The 20,390-nt window shown below is 36.2% G+C and overlaps 1 protein-coding gene across 1 annotated transcript in view; it reads right to left on the bottom strand.

Annotated features, from left to right (window-relative positions):
• SHOC1 (shortage in chiasmata 1) overlaps window positions 1-20,390 on the bottom strand; it is a 51,270-nt gene that overhangs the window by 14,374 nt on the left and 16,506 nt on the right. The window contains 11 exon segments of the mRNA XM_052701317.1: window positions 864-938; window positions 4,148-4,314; window positions 4,316-4,334; window positions 4,761-4,952; window positions 6,536-6,643; window positions 8,061-8,237; window positions 10,558-10,683; window positions 13,045-13,497; window positions 15,317-15,559; window positions 16,244-16,338; window positions 17,068-17,197. Coding sequence (XP_052557277.1) covers window positions 864-938; window positions 4,148-4,314; window positions 4,316-4,334; window positions 4,761-4,952; window positions 6,536-6,643; window positions 8,061-8,237; window positions 10,558-10,683; window positions 13,045-13,497; window positions 15,317-15,559; window positions 16,244-16,338; window positions 17,068-17,197 — 1,785 coding nt within the window.

Genomic DNA, 20,390 nt, shown 5'->3' with positions numbered 1-20,390 from the left:
GCTGTCATTTTTTTAAGGAGCAAAGGAAATTCAACTTTATTCTAAGAAGCAGAAGAATGGCACAATACTTGACATTGCTAACATTTAAGCAGAAAGTCACTCAAATATGTTTTAAGAAACAATATGAAAAGAATCAATAGCTTGCCCTATACATAAGTACAGGCTCAAATATCAATCTTCCGAAACATTTTTTTCTATCAAGTGAATCTCCTATGAAGAAAAAGCTTGTATAATGATTACTCAAAAGTAAAATGATGACAGTGTGGCTTTATCAGTGGGACTGGGAGAGAGGAAATCCATGTTTTTTTCTTGATTGTAATAGTATGTTATTGACGATGCTCATGTATTTAGCCAATTAATATACAAGGTCAGTAACAAGTAACAAGTGGTGAACAGAAATCATGACCTACACCAAAATACTCATTTAGAGCCTTATGTTAGAAAGTTTACTTAAGGCTTCTAAATTATCCTTAATTGTGGCATAGAAGGAAGAATACTTCTGACCCACAGCCAACTATAGACAGATAATCTGAGCTACTGATACAATTATATTAGGCAATGGGTGCCACATATACTTTGTGTTCTGTTAATTACAATTTTGACCTGACACATGAACTCTCATTCTTTTGTAACAAGACGTTATGTCAGAAATCTCAAAGAGGTGAAAATAAACATCAGAAATGAGGGGGAAATGAAGGTTTATAATAGAATTTGGAAACAGAAAAAAAGTGAGGAAAGTACATAAAAATGTCCTAATGAAGAGAAGGACAAGAAACTTCTGAAAAAGCACTTAAAGAGGAAAATAACTAAGCACAGAATGCACAAACTTTTTCTTTCAAAAATAGATTAAAATAATTATTTACCTTCTAGTCTAGATACAGTGTGAATGAGAACTGCCTTTTCTCTCTCAGAGTCCATTCTTAGTATGATTAGTATCTGGAAGAAGACAAGTTAAAGAAGTAAAAACAAATCTTTTAGTCTAATTCTAAACATCAGATAGAAGGTGATGATGTACTAGAGGGAGGCATTACATTCTGCCCTACCAATTAGAAAGATTTTCCAGACTGTAAATGGAGTGCTTTGAAGTATTACTTCTAAAGCCAGATTACATTTGATAGCCGCTAAGCTTTGCTGAAGATGGAAGCACTGAAAAGATTAGAATCCAGCCAATAACCATACTCTGGTCACTACTGGAAAATATGTTTACCTTATCCAAAATTTTGAAACTGAATTTGTATTAAATAATCAAAACATTTAAATAAGAATGTGTAACCAGCAATATTTGCCTAGTTTTCTCCTGCATAATTTATGATTCATTCCCAGGACTTACACCAGACCTTCAGCTTCAAACAGGATGATAACTGAACAGGTATGAAGTTTTGTATGCACTTTCTTGGTATAAACAAGATAAGACTTTAAAGAAGGCTCATCACTAATCTAACTCTAAGACTTAAGGTGCATAAGATAATAATATATGTAAATGTCAAAACTCTGTTAGACCTTTTTAGAAAAAAACTTCTGGACATCTATCCACCTGGCAACCTTAAAAAAGACAGATTTCCACATGCTGCTGAAGAGAACAGCCACCTGACAACCCAGTGGTTCCTTTCAAGACAGATTTGGACATCTGTAACTTAAAATGCAGATCTGCTTTTTAACTACATCATTGAATAGCATCCTCAGGACATCCTGTTGTGAGCTAGATCATATATTTTTAGTGATATCCTTACATAATCATGAGTAGAAATGAAACAAAGTGAAACAGAAAGATCAGAAATTCTTTTCAGATTTGTTTCTTTTGTTTTGTCAGTGAAGCATGAATGATAATTGCGAATAAAATCATGTGTGCTCTGAAATTCTGCACAAATTTAAGTCAAAGTAGCAAGTCAAAACTCAGTTATATTTCAAAGCTTTAAAAATTGCATCTAGTGGAGTTCATAAGGAAGGCAAAATTGTCAATGAGCTGACATTAATATGACAAAGTTGTCATATGTCTCCTAGTACAGCATGATCTTAGTGACAGAAAGCAAAATGCATTATGATTAAGAACAAGAAAATGATGATGAAATCAACATACAGGTGCTAATGAAAGATAAGCAACAAAACAATTATTAATATTTTGTTTTAGGTGCTTCATATCCAATTTAAATTCCAATAAAACAGCTTGTTGGACTTAGCACACCTATGGTGGGGGCAATCCCAAGAACAAGTCAAGTGCAGGTTGGGCAATAAGTGCCCTGAGAGCAGCTGAAGGGGCCTACAGAAAAGCTGGAAGGAACTATTTATTAGGGATTGGGAACAGGACAAGGGGGAATGGTTTTAAAAGAGGTGAATTTTGGTAAGGTATTTGAAATAAGTTCTTCATTGTGAGGACGGTGAAGTGGAGGCCTTGTTACAGATTGGCCAGAGAAGCTGTGGCTGCCCCATCCCTGGAGACATTAAGGCTAGGATGGGTGGGGCTCTGGGCAATCTGATCTGCTGGGTGGCATTCTTATCCACAGCACTGGGCTTGGAACTAAATGGGCTTTAATATTACTTCCAACCCATTCCATGATTCCGTGATTCTACACTTTTCTTTTCATGAAAGTTAAATCATGACATGTTCTCTTAACAGAGTCAAAAGAAGAAGTGAAGCATGAGAAAGAACTAAAATAAATGAAAATAAGCTTAATGATTTGGGGATTTTTTCAGCTGTGTCTTCAGTAGCATAAATTCTACTGCAAAATGTCAGGATATTAAAGTATATGTATATACATATTTTCATTTCTGTTTTATTATGTGAGAAGTGTTCTGTAAGTAAATAATAAATAATACACAAATGAAAACGCTATTATTCCCTGCATGGAATCACTCAGAATATTCACATTTCCAGAAAAAAAAACACCAAAAACTTAAAACTAATTTATTCCACAGTTCTATTATTATCAGTGCCATAACCATACCTCACAGGCATTTACTCATATAAATGTAACATGGGGAGTTTGGGCAGATACATTTGTCAAGCAGAGACAATGGATAACTACAGCCATATAGTCCACAGTGCTTGTGCCCTGAGCACCACTGCACAAATACACAGCTCTTACTTGTGCTATGAGTTTCTGCACCAGAAGAAAAGAAGATTGAAGCTGCCAAATAAAAGGTTATGATGAAATTTACAGTAATTGATATGATACAATATACTTATCAGAGGAACAAATACCGTCTGCAAAAAAAACAAAGCTCTTACAATTTTAAAACACGTTTTACTCTTGCAGAAGGGGAGATCCAAAGAAACACAAATCTGCATTACTCCTGATAGATGTCTTAAACTTTATGTTATTCTTAATTTTATGTTATGTCTCTTTCCATTATACTTGGAAAGTCATGGCTGTCAGGAAAAGTCCCTGGTGACTGGAAAAAGGGGAACACCCCAGCCATTTTTAAGAAATGGAAAAAGCAACATCTGAGACAGCCAGCACAGCTTCACGAAGGGTAGATCGTGCCCAACAAATCTGGTGGCCTTCTATGATGCAGTGGAGGATTTGTCTACCATCAGTAGACAAACAGAAAGCAACTGCTGCCATTTACCTGGATTTCTGCAAACCCTTTGATATGGTCCCCCACCCTTATCTCTAAATTGAACATATTGATATGGCCTTGAATTCTGGATTATTCAGTGGATAAAGAATTGATTGGATGGTTGCAGCCAGAGGGATACGGTAACTGGCTCTATGTCCAGCTGGAATCTAGCCAAAACTGAAGTCCCCCAGCGATGCATCTCGGGACTGCTGCTCACCATTTTTATCAATGACAAGACAGCAGGATTGAGTGTATCTTCAGCAAGTTCGATGACGACACCAAGCTGAGTGGAGCAGTCGACAGAATAGAAGGAAGACATGCCATTCAAAGTGATCTGGAGAAGCTTGAAAAGTGGACCAACGTGAACCTAAAGAGATTCAACAAGGACAAGTGCAAGGTGTTGTGCTTGTGTCGAGGCAACTTCTATGGAGCCCTGCAGAGAAGGACTTCTGGTGGATGAAAAGCTATATATGAACCAGCAGTGCATGCTACAAGCCCAGAAGGCCAAATTTAATTTGGTTGCACCGAAAGGGCCAGTAGGGTGAAGGAGGTGATTGACTCCTTCTGTTTTGCTCTCATTCCCCCATCCTGAATACCAAGTCCAAGTCTGAGGCCCCCAGCACAAGGACTTGGAGATGTTGGGGTGAATCCAGAAGAGGGCTACAAAGGTGGTCAGAGGGCTGGAGCACCTCTCCTGCAAAGAAAGATTTAAGAAGCTGGACTTGTTCATCTCGGAGAAGAGAAGACTGGGGAGTCCTCATTACAACCTTTCAGCACTTGAGGAGAGTATAAAAGTAAGAGAGAAGCTGACTTCTTACAGGGGTAGAAAGTGATGAACAAAGGGAGATGGCTTCAACCTAAATGAAAGAACATTTAGACTGAATATTAGGAAGTAATTCCTTAATCCAAGGGGGTTGAGGCACTGCAACATGTTTCCCAGAAAGCTATAGATTCCCCACACCTAGAGGGATTCAAGGCCAGATTGGTTTGGGCCCTGGGCAGCCTGACCTTGTGGATGGCAACTCTGTCTATGTCAAGGATTTGGAATTGGATGATCTTTACGGTCCATTCCAATCTAAGCCATTCTGTGATTCTGCGATTTTCCTTATTTAACAGATACCATTTCTCATTTAAAGATGGTTTTACAATTATTACTATATTTTAGATGCGTTTTACTTGCTTAGAGAGATAGTTTATATCGCTAACCTTAACACTCTGTTCCTCTGCATAAGTTTGCATCCAATCTAACAGTCGACACTGAAGCTCTGCTAATCTCGGACTGGATTCATGCTTTTTCTGGCTGCTGTACTGTACAATCTTCAGCTGCCTCCAGGTATTATTCAAACAGGATTCTAAGATGTTTTTATAGATATCCTTTGCTTTAGACAAATATCCTGTTAACAAAACAACAAAAAAAGTAACTGCAGAGACAAAAGACATTTGTTAATATTTGGATTCCTAATCTACATGTACACTAAAATATATGAGGGTATCTTGCACAAAAAAGCTGAACACATAATGGGTGAACAATAAGGAAGAATACTACTATCACTAAGACTGTGTGTAACTGCCATTTATAAAATTGTTATAACTCCTGTAATATCTATTATATGATTCCAGCTAGAGTTGGAACTTTGTTATATTTAATTGGTCTGCACGGTTTACACTAAAGAAGTTCCACTGTTCAAAGCTTTACTTGTTGTGTGTTTTCACTATTCTGTTCCCTATTATTTTAATTACTGCTCAGCTGTTAATGATGTCTTTTATACAAATGGTGAACAATGCCAGAGTTATTAAAAAATGCACACACACAAAAAAATAGATCTAAGACATTTGTGGGATGAATCACCCATTGCTGCACAAGTTCATAACATTAAGTGAGAACTACAGGGCCTATACAGAACTCAATTTTCTAGTATCACTTTGACATGTGCACTATCCTGAGGCAGGTGTTGCTGGGATAAGTGCTGATCAACCTAACAGAGAGAAACTTTTCTCTCCCCCCTATCCTCCCACTTTATTTACAATAACAACAAAAACAACCTTTTTAAGAACTCATATTTTCATTCTGAATTTTTCTCCCCATTTTTTATTGCTAAGAAATGATTAGGCAAATACAAATTAATTATTTTTCCAACAGTTCAGTTTATGGCAGATGTTTTCCATTTTACATCATCTTTGAAGAAACACTCCCCATGAAGGGATAATTTGAAATAACTGAAGTTTGAAACTTGACACTTTTTTCTCTCCTATAAACATGGAGGGAGTCTGATCTTAGGGCATCCAAAAACTATTAATTAGTTTATTCTGGTAGATCTTTCTGAAAAATCACAGTACAATGGCAACTTGAGGAGCATGGCATTGTGACTGTAGGCATAAAATAAGGTTATAATGAATTTTTCAGATCCAAAATCTGATTAGCATAACAACAGAGAAACACAAAATTGTCATTGTGAGTCCAGTGCTAAGATCTGGATGGTAAATTCAAAACCCCAGCCTTACGATACGTTTGCTAGGCAGTACTTAAGATTTTGTTTCAAATAGCCTTACTTTTAAGTACTTCATTTTCAATGAACCTAAGACTATTTAAGTGGAAACTGTTCCATTTCAGAATGTAAATTGTATGCAGCAAAGAACCTGTCACTTTTGCATGTCCAACAGCTTTATCACAGATATTCGAATCAAAACTTGTTGTTTGGAAAGAAAGAAACACATTATGTATGTAGATCCTCATATCCACCTAATAACACAAACAGTAGAATATTATTCAGGAACTGAGCACATGTAGCACCAAAGTACAGTCATTCATATTTAAAAATGTAACAAAACAAGCAAGCAAAGGGATAAGAAAACGACATGGAAACTATGCTGGAGGTTTACTGGTTGTCAGCTTACACAGTTTACAGACATGAAAGACTGTAGAAACACAAAAAACCATGAAGATTCTTGGTGTCATTGTTCACTATCAAAAACAGACCTAGTGCTGTGTCCAAGCCACATGTTAACAGAAGGTCTCGACATGTCACCAGCAGATGCACCAGAGCAGCATGCCTGAACAGGATGATCTCTTTCTCATCTACTTTACCTTTACAAAGAGAAGACATAGGTGTTGCCCATATAACATTTCAGAAATTACACAATAAATATGCAAGAAGTTTAAAAGAACTCAACATCTTAGAATTTTCCTTAAATCAGTTAAATAAGTATAATCTTGAACTGATTGTTCAAGAAGGAAAAGGCTTTGATATAGCCTAACTTTCTCATGTTATATCATCCACAGCAAGCACCACATGAGGAAGCATTTATGAAATCTGTGTAGGCATGGAAGGTGTTTGCTGGAGAATGGGTTAACAGTTCCTAAAGTCTGACATTAAATTCATACTGCCTTATTGGTTTTAGTAAGACAATTCTCAAACAGACACAGAAACCTAAAAATTTCCTATCTTTTTATCCTTTGTACTATTGCCTCATCTGACTAGTCAACAGCACACTTTTGTATACTCAGGAATGTTTTCCTTTCTGCAATTCACTGACATGGATATAGATTTCATTTTCTCCCTCATATATTGGTGAAGCTGATTGCTTTTCCTTTTGAGGTTCCATCAAGTTAAGAGAACTCTGCTGATTATACTTTAATATGGCAATCCTAAAAATCATAGGCTGTCATCTTGCAGTGACCACTAAAATAATTTTTATCTTCTTGCCTCATTTGCAATTTCATTGTCATTGCTTTTATTCTGAGAAAGATACATTAAGCCCAGAAAGCAATAAAATTTGAACAGTTGAAGGTTGTCACAGAGCTTGTGACATAGTATGCAGACTATACAGGCAGTAGACTGCTTGCTGTATTATTCTACAGTTATTAGCAGTAAAAATTAAAAAAAAAAAAAAAAAAAAGCAAAATATTCAAAAGCTTTCTATATCTTCCTCAGCCTGTATTTTTCTGTGAAGTGCGCTGTCCCTCTCATATCTGTAGCATAAAGATCCTCATTGGTTGTCACAAATTTTTCTGTTTTTTTTCTTTTTTCTAGTTCTACAGAGTTTGCACATACCAGAAATGAAGTGAGAAAGAAAGGAAATCAGTAAGATTTTTTTTTCCTTCTGATTTCTAAAGTAGGCTTAGCGTTATTCATTTATTTTCCCTGTAGTCATGTAGATATGAAAAAAAAGCTACCAAACTACCAAAAGAAACAACAAAAACATATAGACAGCTTTTCACATTAAAATATCTAAAATGAAATAAAAAACAGTTTGATGTAGAAGCAACATTCTTTAATCATATCTAAAATATTTTAAAATGAAATTCACTTAGAATACTTCTTGTGTTACAATTTTAAGTTAATAAATATAGGACTAGAAAAGTAGGAAATGTTATTTTAGAAATAAAACTACACAAGACAAACTGCTGAAACTCTGTTACTTAACAGAGACATTGAGCTGTGTGTGACGAAGTAAACCTATGTTATTACTGCAGATAGAACACAGACTTTTTAAAAACCTACCTTCTTTAAAACGATCACATATCACCTTCTCTTGTTGTCTCAGGAAAAATCTTGTGTGATCAAACTTAACGCTGTCAAAGCTCCAACTTACAGAAGCAAGTACACCCAGATGAGTCAAATCTTTTAAAGCAGAAGTAGCTGCTCCCTTCAGCAGACAATATGACTGGCACTGGCTTTCTGAATAAAAGAAAACACAATGTTAAAGTTTGGCTTCATGTACCAGACTACAATATACAGAGCACCTATAAACACAAACAAAGCTGCAACATTAACAGAAAAACAAGTGTTCACAAGTTTCAGCCTGCTGGATCATAGAATTAAGCTACTCCTCACAAAAGGCAACTGCGTTATTTCATCCATCTCATAAAGTGACCAAAATACATGATAGACAGTTAGGATTTCATGACTCCTACTAAGATTGAACTATTACTCCACTGTCTAATTATTTTCTTCTACTCTGTACTCTTAAGTTTAGACATAGCTGATTTAATTTCATTTGTTATGATAACTTCAATTTAAACAGCACTTCTCCTTCCCTGGCATTCAATTTCTGACGTCTTTGCCTAGAGAAGCCAAAGAAACTCTTACTTATTCTTTAATACCCATTATTTTAATATGGTCATTGTAATTGACCAAGTTGATCTTTTTAAGAAGATGAGAACTCACTGAGTGTTCTCTTCCAAGAATTTACTATTACTTTTCAAAATATTTTCAGCTGATCTACACAAATCATGTAAATCAGCTAGCTGATGACTGAGCTTTATTTGATCAGAGCATTACTTCTTGACAATTAAGTACTCATTAAACATACTAAAAAAAAATTACTATCAAGTCCAATTTTTCATTCTGTGTGAAAATACACCAGATGCTACAGAATTTTCGATGCTCATTGTATAATTTAGTACAGATATTCCTGCACTGATGTATCATTTTATTCTTGAAGTATAATTCTAGTCATCTATCTTCACTGTTTCACTGTTAAAAAAAAAAAAAGTAGAAAAAGAAAAAAAAGTGTAAGTGAATCTTTCTAACATCTATTTTGGCTATAGCTTGTTTTTGAGAATGATTCCTTTCCATTACATTCAAGGCCATCACAGAATGGATTGGGTTGGAAGGACTTATAACCCATCCAGTTCCAACTCCGTGCTATGAGCACGGCTGCCACTTACCAGATCAGGCTGCCCAGGGCCCCACTCAACCTGGCTTTGAATGCCTTCAGGCATGGGGCATCCACAGCTTCATTACCCTCTGAGTAAGGAATTTCCTTTAAATATTAAATCTAAATCAAAACCTTTTCAGTTTAGAACTCCTGTCCCTTGTTCTGTCACTGCATATGCTTGTAAATGTCTTTATTATCAGCACCTTTTAAATACTGGAAGGCCATAACGAGGTCTTCTCTGAGCCTTCTCTTCTCCAGACAGAAGATCTCAGCACTCTCAGTCTTTCTTCATAGGAGAAAGTCTTTAGGTCTCTGCTCATTTTGTGGTCCCCTTCCAAATTTGCTCTTAAAGGTCCATGTCCTTCTTGCCCTGGGGGCTTCAGAGCTAGATGCAGTACTGTAGGTAGGGCTTCACAAGAGCAGAGGAGGACATTTACCTCCCTCAATCTGCTGGTCACGCTTCTTTTGACACAGCCCGGTGTGGTACAGTGTTTCTGGACTGCATATGCACACTGCCAGCTCATGTCCAATTTTTCATCCATCAGTACCCAGAAAACCCTCTTTGCAGGGCTGATCTCAATCCTTTAATCCCTGAATTTGTGACATTGTTTAGGATTGCCTCAATTCAGGTGCAGCATCCTGCACTTGGGTTTGCTGAAGCACAATGAAACACTCTCCATTTCAAGGACTGTAATGGAGTTGGACATGCTTTGAATGTGTTTGAGGCTGTAAAATATCCTGGATAAATATCTTTTTAATATTTATCTACCAGGAATGGCTCCTATCTACAACTCCTACTGTATGGTAGAACTGTAGTTCTCAGTGCATGTTCTCTGATGTAATGCCTTAAAAAAATACAGCATCAGGAGTTCACTGAGTAAGGCTCAGTCATGTACTAGATAAACACAAGGCAACCTGCTATTGTGTGGATGTAGCACGGTTACTTTGTTGAACTGTATTTTATTAAAGACGTTTTCACTGCTAATCCATCCTGCCTCCCATCCTCTCATTTACTCTACAGAAAAATTCACATTTGTAATATGAGAATACTGATTAATCTGAAGAGACTTCATTTCAGCTGATGGGTCAGACATAACTAAAAACTTGCATTTTTTGGTTTGCATGGGATCCGTCTTCGTCTTAAGTCATAATCACATAGCCTGCACTCACACCAATGTACACAAATGCCCATCTCTTTTGCATGTCATCAATCACAAGGATGATAGTAAGTTTAATCATCTCCATATTTATCTAACTGAATTTTTCTAATATAAAATGACAATATGCTGCAATGCTATGCATCTGTAGTGCTATAAAGTACATAAAAAATTAGTATACCTGATGCTTGAATTTTGACTATGACACTGCTGTCATTCACTTGCTCTTTTTTCTCTGTTCTTGCAGGCTCACAAACAGAACTGTCTTCTTTGTGATCAGATAAATGTAGTTCTTCAGGCTGTAGCACTGAGTCATTGAATTAGGGATAAAAGTTTTGATACAAACACAACAAAATCCTCTCAATGTTTCAGAAAATTGTTCTGTAAATAACTTTACATGCAAAAAAGCTTTTCAAATTAAATAGCTTGTATGACATACACAGTGTTTTCTTTTCACAAACATCTCATTTACTACTGAAAAAAGCATTGAGACAGACCAAGATGTGGCAGTGTCAGGCTGCACTTCCCTGGAAGTGAGGTGCTAACAAGTTCTCAGTCATTGTGAGTGGAGATGCTTGATAATGAGCGAATAGAAAGGATTAGATAATATAAGCAACCCAGAAAGAACATGGAAACAGCAAAGGGCAGAAGAAAAATTTCTTTTTTGAACAATCACTTACATAAGATAACAATTTCTTCCTATCTTACAGCTATCCATTGCAAGTTACTAGTATTTAGTTTTGTTTTCTGTTTTTTTTTGTTTTTTTTTTTTTTGCTTTGCTCTTTATAGATGCTGATGCATGACCTCCATGCACTTCTGTTCACAAAGCTTCCTTTGTCAGTGCTATCTCTTATTTCAGAAATGGGTTCTGACTGGTTGTCTCCTAAACACTGCCAATTATTTTCAGTTAAGAACTTCAGTCAACTCAAAAAACTTCTCTTGTATATTTTATAAACTAGGTATTATGCAAAGTGGAATCTTTAAAAAGTAAGCTACACAAGAGAAACAAAGGTGGAATAGCCCTATGAATAGTGCAAGTATTTATTAAACTAAATTTAGAATGACTTTTAATAAGGCTTTAATTATTACAAAAACATATACATTCACAACTTTTTCACACCAGTGCTTTTCACATTAATAACTATATATTTTTATGCATTGCTTTTACATCAGACATATCAGACCCGTTACACTGGGGTCCACCTGCTAGCATGTATCTTTCTACAGTTTCATTAACCTAAACTTTCACAAGCTTACTGCTCCCTGCTTGGAAGTGTAGAATTGACTGCTTGTCTTTCAAAACATTTTTATTTGTATTCTTAGGAGATGCAGTTGTAGTCAGAATTCACTAGATGGTAGCATAAAGCTACATTTCTGATAACTTGCTCTAGTAGTTTTAAAAGTGAGATTGCTTCTCAATAAGGCAATGAAAGTTCAATGTTTGGTTGTTTGTTTGTTTGGTTTGTTTTGTGAATGTGGGGGGACAAAGGGGAGCGGTGAGATGTCTTCCAGAAACTGCAAAAGATGAATTTCACCTAGAATTAATTTGCTCGATAAGATTAAAAATAACTTGTAGTTAAATAAACATCCTAACTCAATATCATAATAATTATTGCTTAAAATTTTTATTTAACATTATTTTTTCAATGATGGGACTCAACTGAAACACAATAAAAGGTTGGTGTCAAAAAACTGTGGTACCCAAGTCCAAAAAATGAAAAAAAATATTTTCTTGTATGACCATCATGAAAACGAGCATGGAAATATGTCACTGCCTCAGAAATCACCCCACTCTTTTATTTTTAAAAACATATAAGGACTTCCTCCTATTCTTTTTCCTCTCTTATCAGTCCAGCAGCGCTCACTCCATACCCTGAGCTTCTCTCATAAGCACTGTGAGAACAAAGCTGACAATAATTTCTTGTTTTCTCTTATACCTGTACTGTCTCATTATTTTCTGTGGTCTATAGAAACAAGAACAGTTCCAGCAGTTCTTTTGAGAGAACTTTATCTCTTGTTCATTGTCTAAGCTATGCTAACTCTACGAAGGCAAAAATAAAAGTAACTGATTTTTCCAAAGAACTTACTCAGGACATACTGAAAAAAGAGAATCCCAGCATGGCTGAGATAGGCAGAGATCTCTGTGTTTGCCTGTTCTAACACCTGTCCCAGCAGGAAGACCCAGAGCAGGATGCCTAGGACCACATTCAGGCCTGGGAATCTTCATGGCAGAAACTCCACAGCATCTGGGCAGCCTGTGCCAGGGTCTAGCACTCACACTGTAAATAAGTGCTGCCTGATATTCAGATCTTCAATTTCAATTTAGTACAATTTAAAGTCACTTTTCAGAACAGGAATAAAGTCATGTATGTTACAATAAAAGACAACCAATCAGCAACAACAAGAAGAAAAACAAAAAGAAAACACAACTCCAACAGAACTGAAAACAAACAAACAAACAAAAAACCCCAAAGAAATCTAAAGAACAAATGCAGTCAAGAACCTTAGATGAAAATTTAACTACATTAAAGATTTTAAAAATTTTACCACTGAGCTGAGATTTCTCCCCCATAATTCTATAAACATGAACTACCAGCATCCATGGTAACTGGCATTAGAAAACAGTACTGAAAATGGAATAACAGCAGAATAAAATGATTCACATACCTTTTTCAGGATGATCTACACCTTTTTTTTCCTGTGTTTGAGTGACTGTGCGTTTGCACCTTAGCATTATAAAGTTGTTCAGATCAGAATCATCATTGTCCCATTTTGAATCAAGTCTGAACGACGTGAGGTTTTGACCCTCAGAAGAGTTGTGTTGTTTAAAAGGTGTATCTTTACAACTGACAGACACAAGTGATATGTCTATCTTCTCTTCTCGGTTGAAGAAATAAACAGGTTCTTCAATCTTTCTCTTTTGTATATTTCCTCCAGTAACATTTTCCAGAGGTGTATTTGTTTTGTCTATTTTGAGAGAAGACGCAGCATTTATAGGCAGGCCAAAGTGCTGCATCTTGGTCTGAGGTGACATGCAAAGATCAGTTACTTCATCCATCTGACCTCTTTCACTAGAAAGCAATTCCTGATCTGGCATAGAATTATTTTCTTCAGGCCATCCTAAAAAATAAAATTTGATTTCTCTGCTGTAATGCAGATTTTTTTTTTTTTAAATTGCTCCTAGTTAAAGTAAATTACTTTGGATTGAAAGCATTTTTGAATTTCTTCTTTCTGTCTTTCCAGATTTCATTTTAGAAAATCTGTACTGATTACTTCTGAATACTACAGAGTACTTCTGAGAATCAGAAGGCTATACTACTGTTTTTGTTAAGTTTTCAAAAGTGATGCTTCCTGCTGTTAGGTTTCTAAGAAGTGGGATAGTAACACATTTGATTGGGAAAACTTCTCCCTTATATCCAATCTAAATCTCTTTCAGTTTGAAACCATTTCCCCTTATTCTATCACAACAGACCCTACTCAAGTGTCTGCCTCCTTTCTCATAGCTGCTCTTTAGGTACTCAAAGGCCACTATTAGGTCTTCCTGGAGCCTACTCTTCTCCAGGCTGAACAAACCCAGCTCTTTCAGCCTGTTCTCATCGGAGAGGTGTTCCATCCCTTGGATCACTTCTGTGTCCCTACTCTGGACGTGTTCTATCAGGTCCAGGTCTCTCCTGTACTGAAGACTCCCCATTCTGATGCAGTGCTCCAGGTGAGGTCTCTTCCATGCAGAGCAGAGGAGCAGGATCACCTCCTTCACCCTGCTGGCCATGCTTCTTCTAATGTAGGATACAGGATACAGACAGCCTGGGCTGTGAAGACACACTGCTGGGTCATGTCCAGCTTGCCATCTACCAGTACCTCTAACTTTTTAGCAGGACTGTTCTCTATCCTAATGTTTCACAGCTTGTACTGGTGAGGGTTGCACAACTGAGGTACAAGACTATGCACTTGGATATGTTGAACCTGAGGTTTACCCAGGTCCACTGCTCATGCCTGTCTAGGCCTCTGTGAATGGCATCCCAAGTCTCAGGCGTGTCAACCACACCACACAGCTTGGTGTCATCTACAGACTTGTTTATGACCAAAAAAAAAAAAATGTTTATCAAAATATTCTAAACCAAAATTACTATTTCCAAAGGAATTCCCATGTGGAATCATAGAATAATCATCGTAATGTAAAAGATCTCTAAGATCACCTAGTCCAACCACTACCCCATCACCAAAATGCCCACTAAACTATGTCCTTAAGTGCTATGTCTACAAATTCTTGAGTATGTCCAGTGATGGTGACACCACTAGTTCCCCGGGCAGCCTGTTCCAATATCTCAACACTCTTCTGGAGAAGAAATTTTTCCTAATATCCAACCTGTACCTTCACTGGTGCAACTTGAGACTGTTACTACTCATTCAGTATCACTGTCACCCAGGAGCAGAAGTCAACTCCCACCTCGCTACAACCTCCTTTCAACAAGTTGTAGAGAGCAATAAGGTCAGCCCTGAGTCTCCTTTTGTCCTGACTGAACAATCCCAGTTCCCTCAGCCACACCTCAAAGACTTGTGCTCCAGGCCCTTTTCCTTCTCTGGGAACATTTCAGTATCTGTTTTTAACCCAACGAAGAGTACACTTATTCAAGCAATAGGCTGTGATGTATGAAACCATTTAATTTAAAAGAGCTGTGGTTGACATTTCATCTGCATACTTTTAGAAAATATAACTTTGTGTATTTAAACATTTTTGTTACTGCAAGATGTCATAAGTTTCCAAAAGTACCCCTTAACTACAGCAGTGTTTCTGCTTCACAGTGTTACAAAACTTGTTCTTGAAAACAAAACATCTTTCATTTCTGTCCTTGTTGGAAGTGTGTAATCAACCCTTTCTTTCACTTCCTCTGTATCTATCTTTGCCTTTTTACCACTGGTTTATTATAAAGATACTTACTTTCTAACTGACGTATAGAAAATTGTGTGAATGTTTCTACTTCTGTAGAAAACAAACTGTTTGTATTATTGGAATCCCTCTTAAATTGCTCCAAAGTATCAACGCAGACCAGATCTAATCCCACGTGAAGCCACCAGTCCTTTTCAAGTGACATAAACATTGGTGTTTCTACATCAACTGACAGCATTTTCTTTAGCTCTGTGAGAGAATGGTGCCGATGTTCAAGTTTAAAGCTCTGATACTCTACAGAAACAGAAATCAACACACAGAATCAATAATTTTGAAACGGAAATAAGCAGAATGTCATTTTGCAAATACCAGGTACTCATGATCCCTGTAGTATGCATATCCCTTGGTTTTATTTTTGTTTGTAAGCCAGTGCCCATTATGAGACTTAAAAGCAAAGCAGTTACTAGTAATGAGTATTCTGGTGCTGTCAGAAATCACCTGCAGCTTTTTGTTGTTGTTGTTTTGTTTTGTTTCATAACATGAATTCAGCTCTTGTCAAGTTAAAAAATTATTTTTTATTTTCAGTATTTTCCTATTGCTTGAAAAACATTACTTTAGATAAAATAGCATCCAAAATAGAATTACTTCAATAGATTTTATTTTTATGCTCAGACTACCTCACTTCTTCAACACAGTTAGTAGTATTGAACAAAATATTTTGTAATGAAGCTGAAACTCTTCATTCAAATTATCTCCACAGAAGAATACACGACATACTAAATTCTTTGTTGCCGTATTGATGTTACTCTTGCTTACTTCAAAAAAATCAGGTTATCCAAAACCCAAGAGTTATATTAACAGGCTAAGCCTCAGTGGCTCAAAAGACATGCTCTGTATTACAATATTATTTTTTCCACCTCATTTTCTCCATGTATGTAGAAGTGTTCAAAATTAGTTAGAAATTCAGTATTTCCTTACCGACAAGTAAAAGAGAGTTCACATTATCCCAGTACTTCTCTGATTGCCATACCAAGGAGTCTAAGTATTCCTTAGAGGGCTCTGTAATCAAAATACTAAGAAGAATATAAAAGAAGACTTAGAAGTGTGAAGTTTAACAGCATCATCTGTTGAATTTCAAAACTGGTTGATTTATACAAAACTACTTCTAAAGACACCATCTCTTTAAATTTCATGTTTACACACTCATTCATCAAAAATATTTTCTTGTGCCTATAGAACATTCTCTCTAGATTACGTTCTCTTCCAAAAAAGGTATTTAAAGCCTTTCTGCATATGCGGAAGAGACAGCGAAACGAAAAAAGTTAGTCTTACAGCAGAATAAAAAGGAAAGGATAAAGCCATCCTGATTCTATGTCAGTATGAAAAGGCTTGAATTCCATTGCTGTGCACCCCCACGCCACAGAACATACTTTTTTACTTTCTCCAGAATCTCTTCTGGCAGGTGATACCTGGTAAATGCATATACTTGCTATATATACATGCTATACACACATATTTACTGCTGCCTATTCAAAAAATGAGAATGGATTTTCAGTCTATCAAGTCTCCCAGGAGAAGAAGGTTTACAATAGAAAATGAGGTTTCTTTTTCAAGCTCTGTTAAAAAAGGCCACAGATAGAGATAATTCACATTATTTATATGGTAAGACAATATATGTATAACTCTCTCAGCATACATCACTACCAATTAACAAATAGACCAAAGCAGTTTCTACACTAATTTTAAGGATTTATGATTTAGAGTATTTATGACATAATTTAATACTATAAAGTTTTCATTACCTGTTATCAAAAAGAGGATTCAGTTCTTCTTGAAGTCCTATGCAGAGAAAATTCACCTGTGATCTTCGTTGTTTGCATAGAGGAGTTAAAGGTACTTCCATTTCATCTTTCAGATATGAGATGTGCTTGGCTAGAAAATGTATAAAACCCCACCCAAACCAAACAAAAATCTAATATAGTTCACAACGCTTCATGTGAATGAAGCATGAAAACTTAGAAATTTTACAATGATGATGGTCTGCACTAACATTCCTAATGTTTTAATAGGATAATCCACCACTTCAGCAATAAAAAACAAATAGGCATACTTCGTATTTAATTCCCAGACAGTTTGGAGATAAAAATGTACAGAGATTACATTCCCTCATTCATTCTGTAACGTAATTCTGGCTACCTATTCTGCCATGTAAGGCAATTAAATTACCATGTATTATGAGTGAGGTCTGATGTTACGTGATGACCACTGTTGGCTTTCTGAGTTCACACATAAATGAAACTATTCAGATTGGAGAGATGAGACAATTTTCGTGGAGGTTATAACAGTGCACGTTAAACTGAATAGAACTAGACAATTCAGGAACAAAGTTCAGGCTTATAAAGATGGAATTATGTTTCCAAATAGAGCTAGTTCTTGTTTCAATTTACAGGTGTGAACACTGAAATGAATCACAGTGATGTTTCTAAAAGTCGTATATAGACAAGCATGCTTGTTACTATTATGTGTCAAGTCATTTTTCACAAGCTTTTTTTGCTAATCATATTAAATGTGAATATTTTAATAGATTATTTCTTTCCATTAAAATCTTATGCAGAATTTGCAACTTGGTGGGTTTTTGTTTTTTCATAATTCCATAAAAATTGCAAGTCTACATGATTGGCCTGGTATTCATCTCCCCAGCACTCTTCCAATAGTATTGAAAGTTATGTTTGACCAGAAAGCAGAGGTCACGAAAAACAAACAAACCCAACAGTTCTTCCATGCTCTCAGAAAACTAACAGCCAGAAAAAATGGAATTAAATTAGTGACTCCATATGGAAAAACATTTGTAACAAATTCGCTATTCACTTCAACAGGCTGTAAGCAGCTGCAAACACCATAAGCACATGGTTAGGCCAACAGTCACTCAGTAAGCTCAGACACCTGCCCAGCAGCTTGCAGCTGCTCCTTGTCCAAACTAACAAGCAGACTGTAGGGCAGGAAGGATACAGGAGAGTGTTAGGAAGCCAGAAAATAGGAAACAATGTATGTTGAAAAATAAGAAATTAAAATTGTCACAGAAAGAAGCACATTTCCAAATAGTATAATTTCTTTCTCACTTAGAACAAAAAAAACTCAGTGAACTTCAGTAGTGAACTTCAGCTACGAACTTCAGATTTCCTAATATGTTTTTCATGTCAGGAAACAAATGTTATGATTTTTCTTGGATGAGATTGGAGCTTATCTAAGGACAGCAAAATTTCTGAATAAAGAACAATTATTTCTCCTTTAGCAATACTGTTCATACTCATTCACATCTAATTATTCTGCCCTTGAGACTAGAACATCATGACCCACTACATTAGCTGAACATTGCCTCCACTAAGAGAGTTATACACTTTCTAAAAACATAAAATCCTGAGTGGCTTCTCTTGACTCTCATTTCCTTTATCAAAAAATAACCCCTATAGCTAGCAGGAAAGGTTGGTAAACAACGAATGTTGATTAAAAATGCCATTATTTTCAGACTCATTCTTCTTGGAGTCTTAGCAAATATGTTGTGCTTCTGCTAACTCAATACAGCAAAATTAAGAAAGAGTTGGAGAATACTAAGGTTTCCCTGTTGAAATTCGATTTGATATAAGAACTTCCATTAGAAACTGTGTCTTACTAATACAGTTGGGTTTGCAGATGTCAAGCCTACAGTTCTGGGAACATCTTCAGAAGAAAGAAAAAAATAAAAGAAAGATATGCAAGCTGTCTGTGCCCTAGTGACTGAATCTTACTCAGTTCAATAGCAGATCTCAGCCAGGAAATTAGTAATAGAGATTAATGATGTTGCTTTCTTTTAAAAAATAATTCAAGATGTCTCTCCTACTCATCTGTGCTGGAAGAATGGACAAGATACTAGGTAAGGCCATAGCCAACTGTACTTCAGCTCTTCCTGCTTATTAGTCTAGTGGATTCAGATTGAAGTTAATCTTGTGAAACAATAATTTAGGGAGGGAAATTAAGATTAACTTTGTCTTTGTGGGAAAACAAAGCTTGAGGCAAACTGACCATACACCACACACTTTGAGCACATATGATTGCTCCCATCAAAATCCCACTATAACACAATGTCAGGAACACAATACTATTAGTCTGAAAGAGAAAGACATCAATCTTCTGTCAATCATATTAAAACTGAGATTAAAAAAGGGTTTTTGATCTGAAGAAAACACAGAAGTACTCTAGAATTTTTAGAAATGCTGAATGGAAAATTATCAAGTGAACATGTGCTGTAGGAGAACGCTGCTACTGCCCAATACAAAAATGGGTAGACCTTCAGCAAGATAGAACATACATTAGAGGGAGAAATTACAGAATCATAGAATCACTAGTGTTGGAAAAGACTTCTGAGATCATCTATCCAACTGCCTTAATAGTTATTCATCTAAGTGCTGTTTAATCAAGTATTGACACTTTTCCCATGACACAATGAATTTCAAATGCCACTTTCTGTCCAGGCTTTTCAGAATGAAATTTCCTGATTTCAGCATAGGAAAAGCAAGGATTTAACTCACATTTCAGCAACTCAACATTTTCAGTTTATTTCTGCGGAAGACAGCTTCAGTGTCTGTTTGAATTCATTTCACACAGCACTCCTGAACCACTTACAAGCCAAATGATTGCACAGTAGTTTTGTACCTCTGGAAGACCTGACCTTGGTACTTCTCCCAGAATTGTCCTCCAACACCATTCTTTGAAAGTATTTACATAAGTACTTAAACTTTAAACTGCACTCTTTCAAAACCATAATCAGCTTGACTTCACTTTACTCTGCCCTCCACGAGTAGATAAGTTGCAAGATAAAAAAAAAATAATAATACAAAAACTAAATATGAAAGTTACAGGCACCATCTTTAGTCAAAAGAAATGTAAAGAACCAAAGCTGGTTGCTATTATCTTTCAGCACTCTCGAAAGGAGCATGGCACTTCCACCATCTATGGTGAAAGTACAAAATAGATTACCCAAGCCAAATGCTCTTATTTTAAGTAAATGAGGCACATATGCTCCCAAGAATATACCATGGGAACAACCACCCGAAGAATTTATTTGAAGTATCAGTATTGGGTGTAGGTC

This window comes from Tympanuchus pallidicinctus, unplaced genomic scaffold (assembly GCF_026119805.1).
Source record: "Tympanuchus pallidicinctus isolate F22 unplaced genomic scaffold, pur_lepc_1.0 scaffold4, whole genome shotgun sequence".
Lineage (NCBI taxonomy): Eukaryota > Metazoa > Chordata > Aves > Galliformes > Phasianidae > Tympanuchus > Tympanuchus pallidicinctus.
The sequence above is the reverse complement of the archived record's forward strand: the minus strand, read 5'-3'. Positions and strand labels throughout refer to the sequence as shown.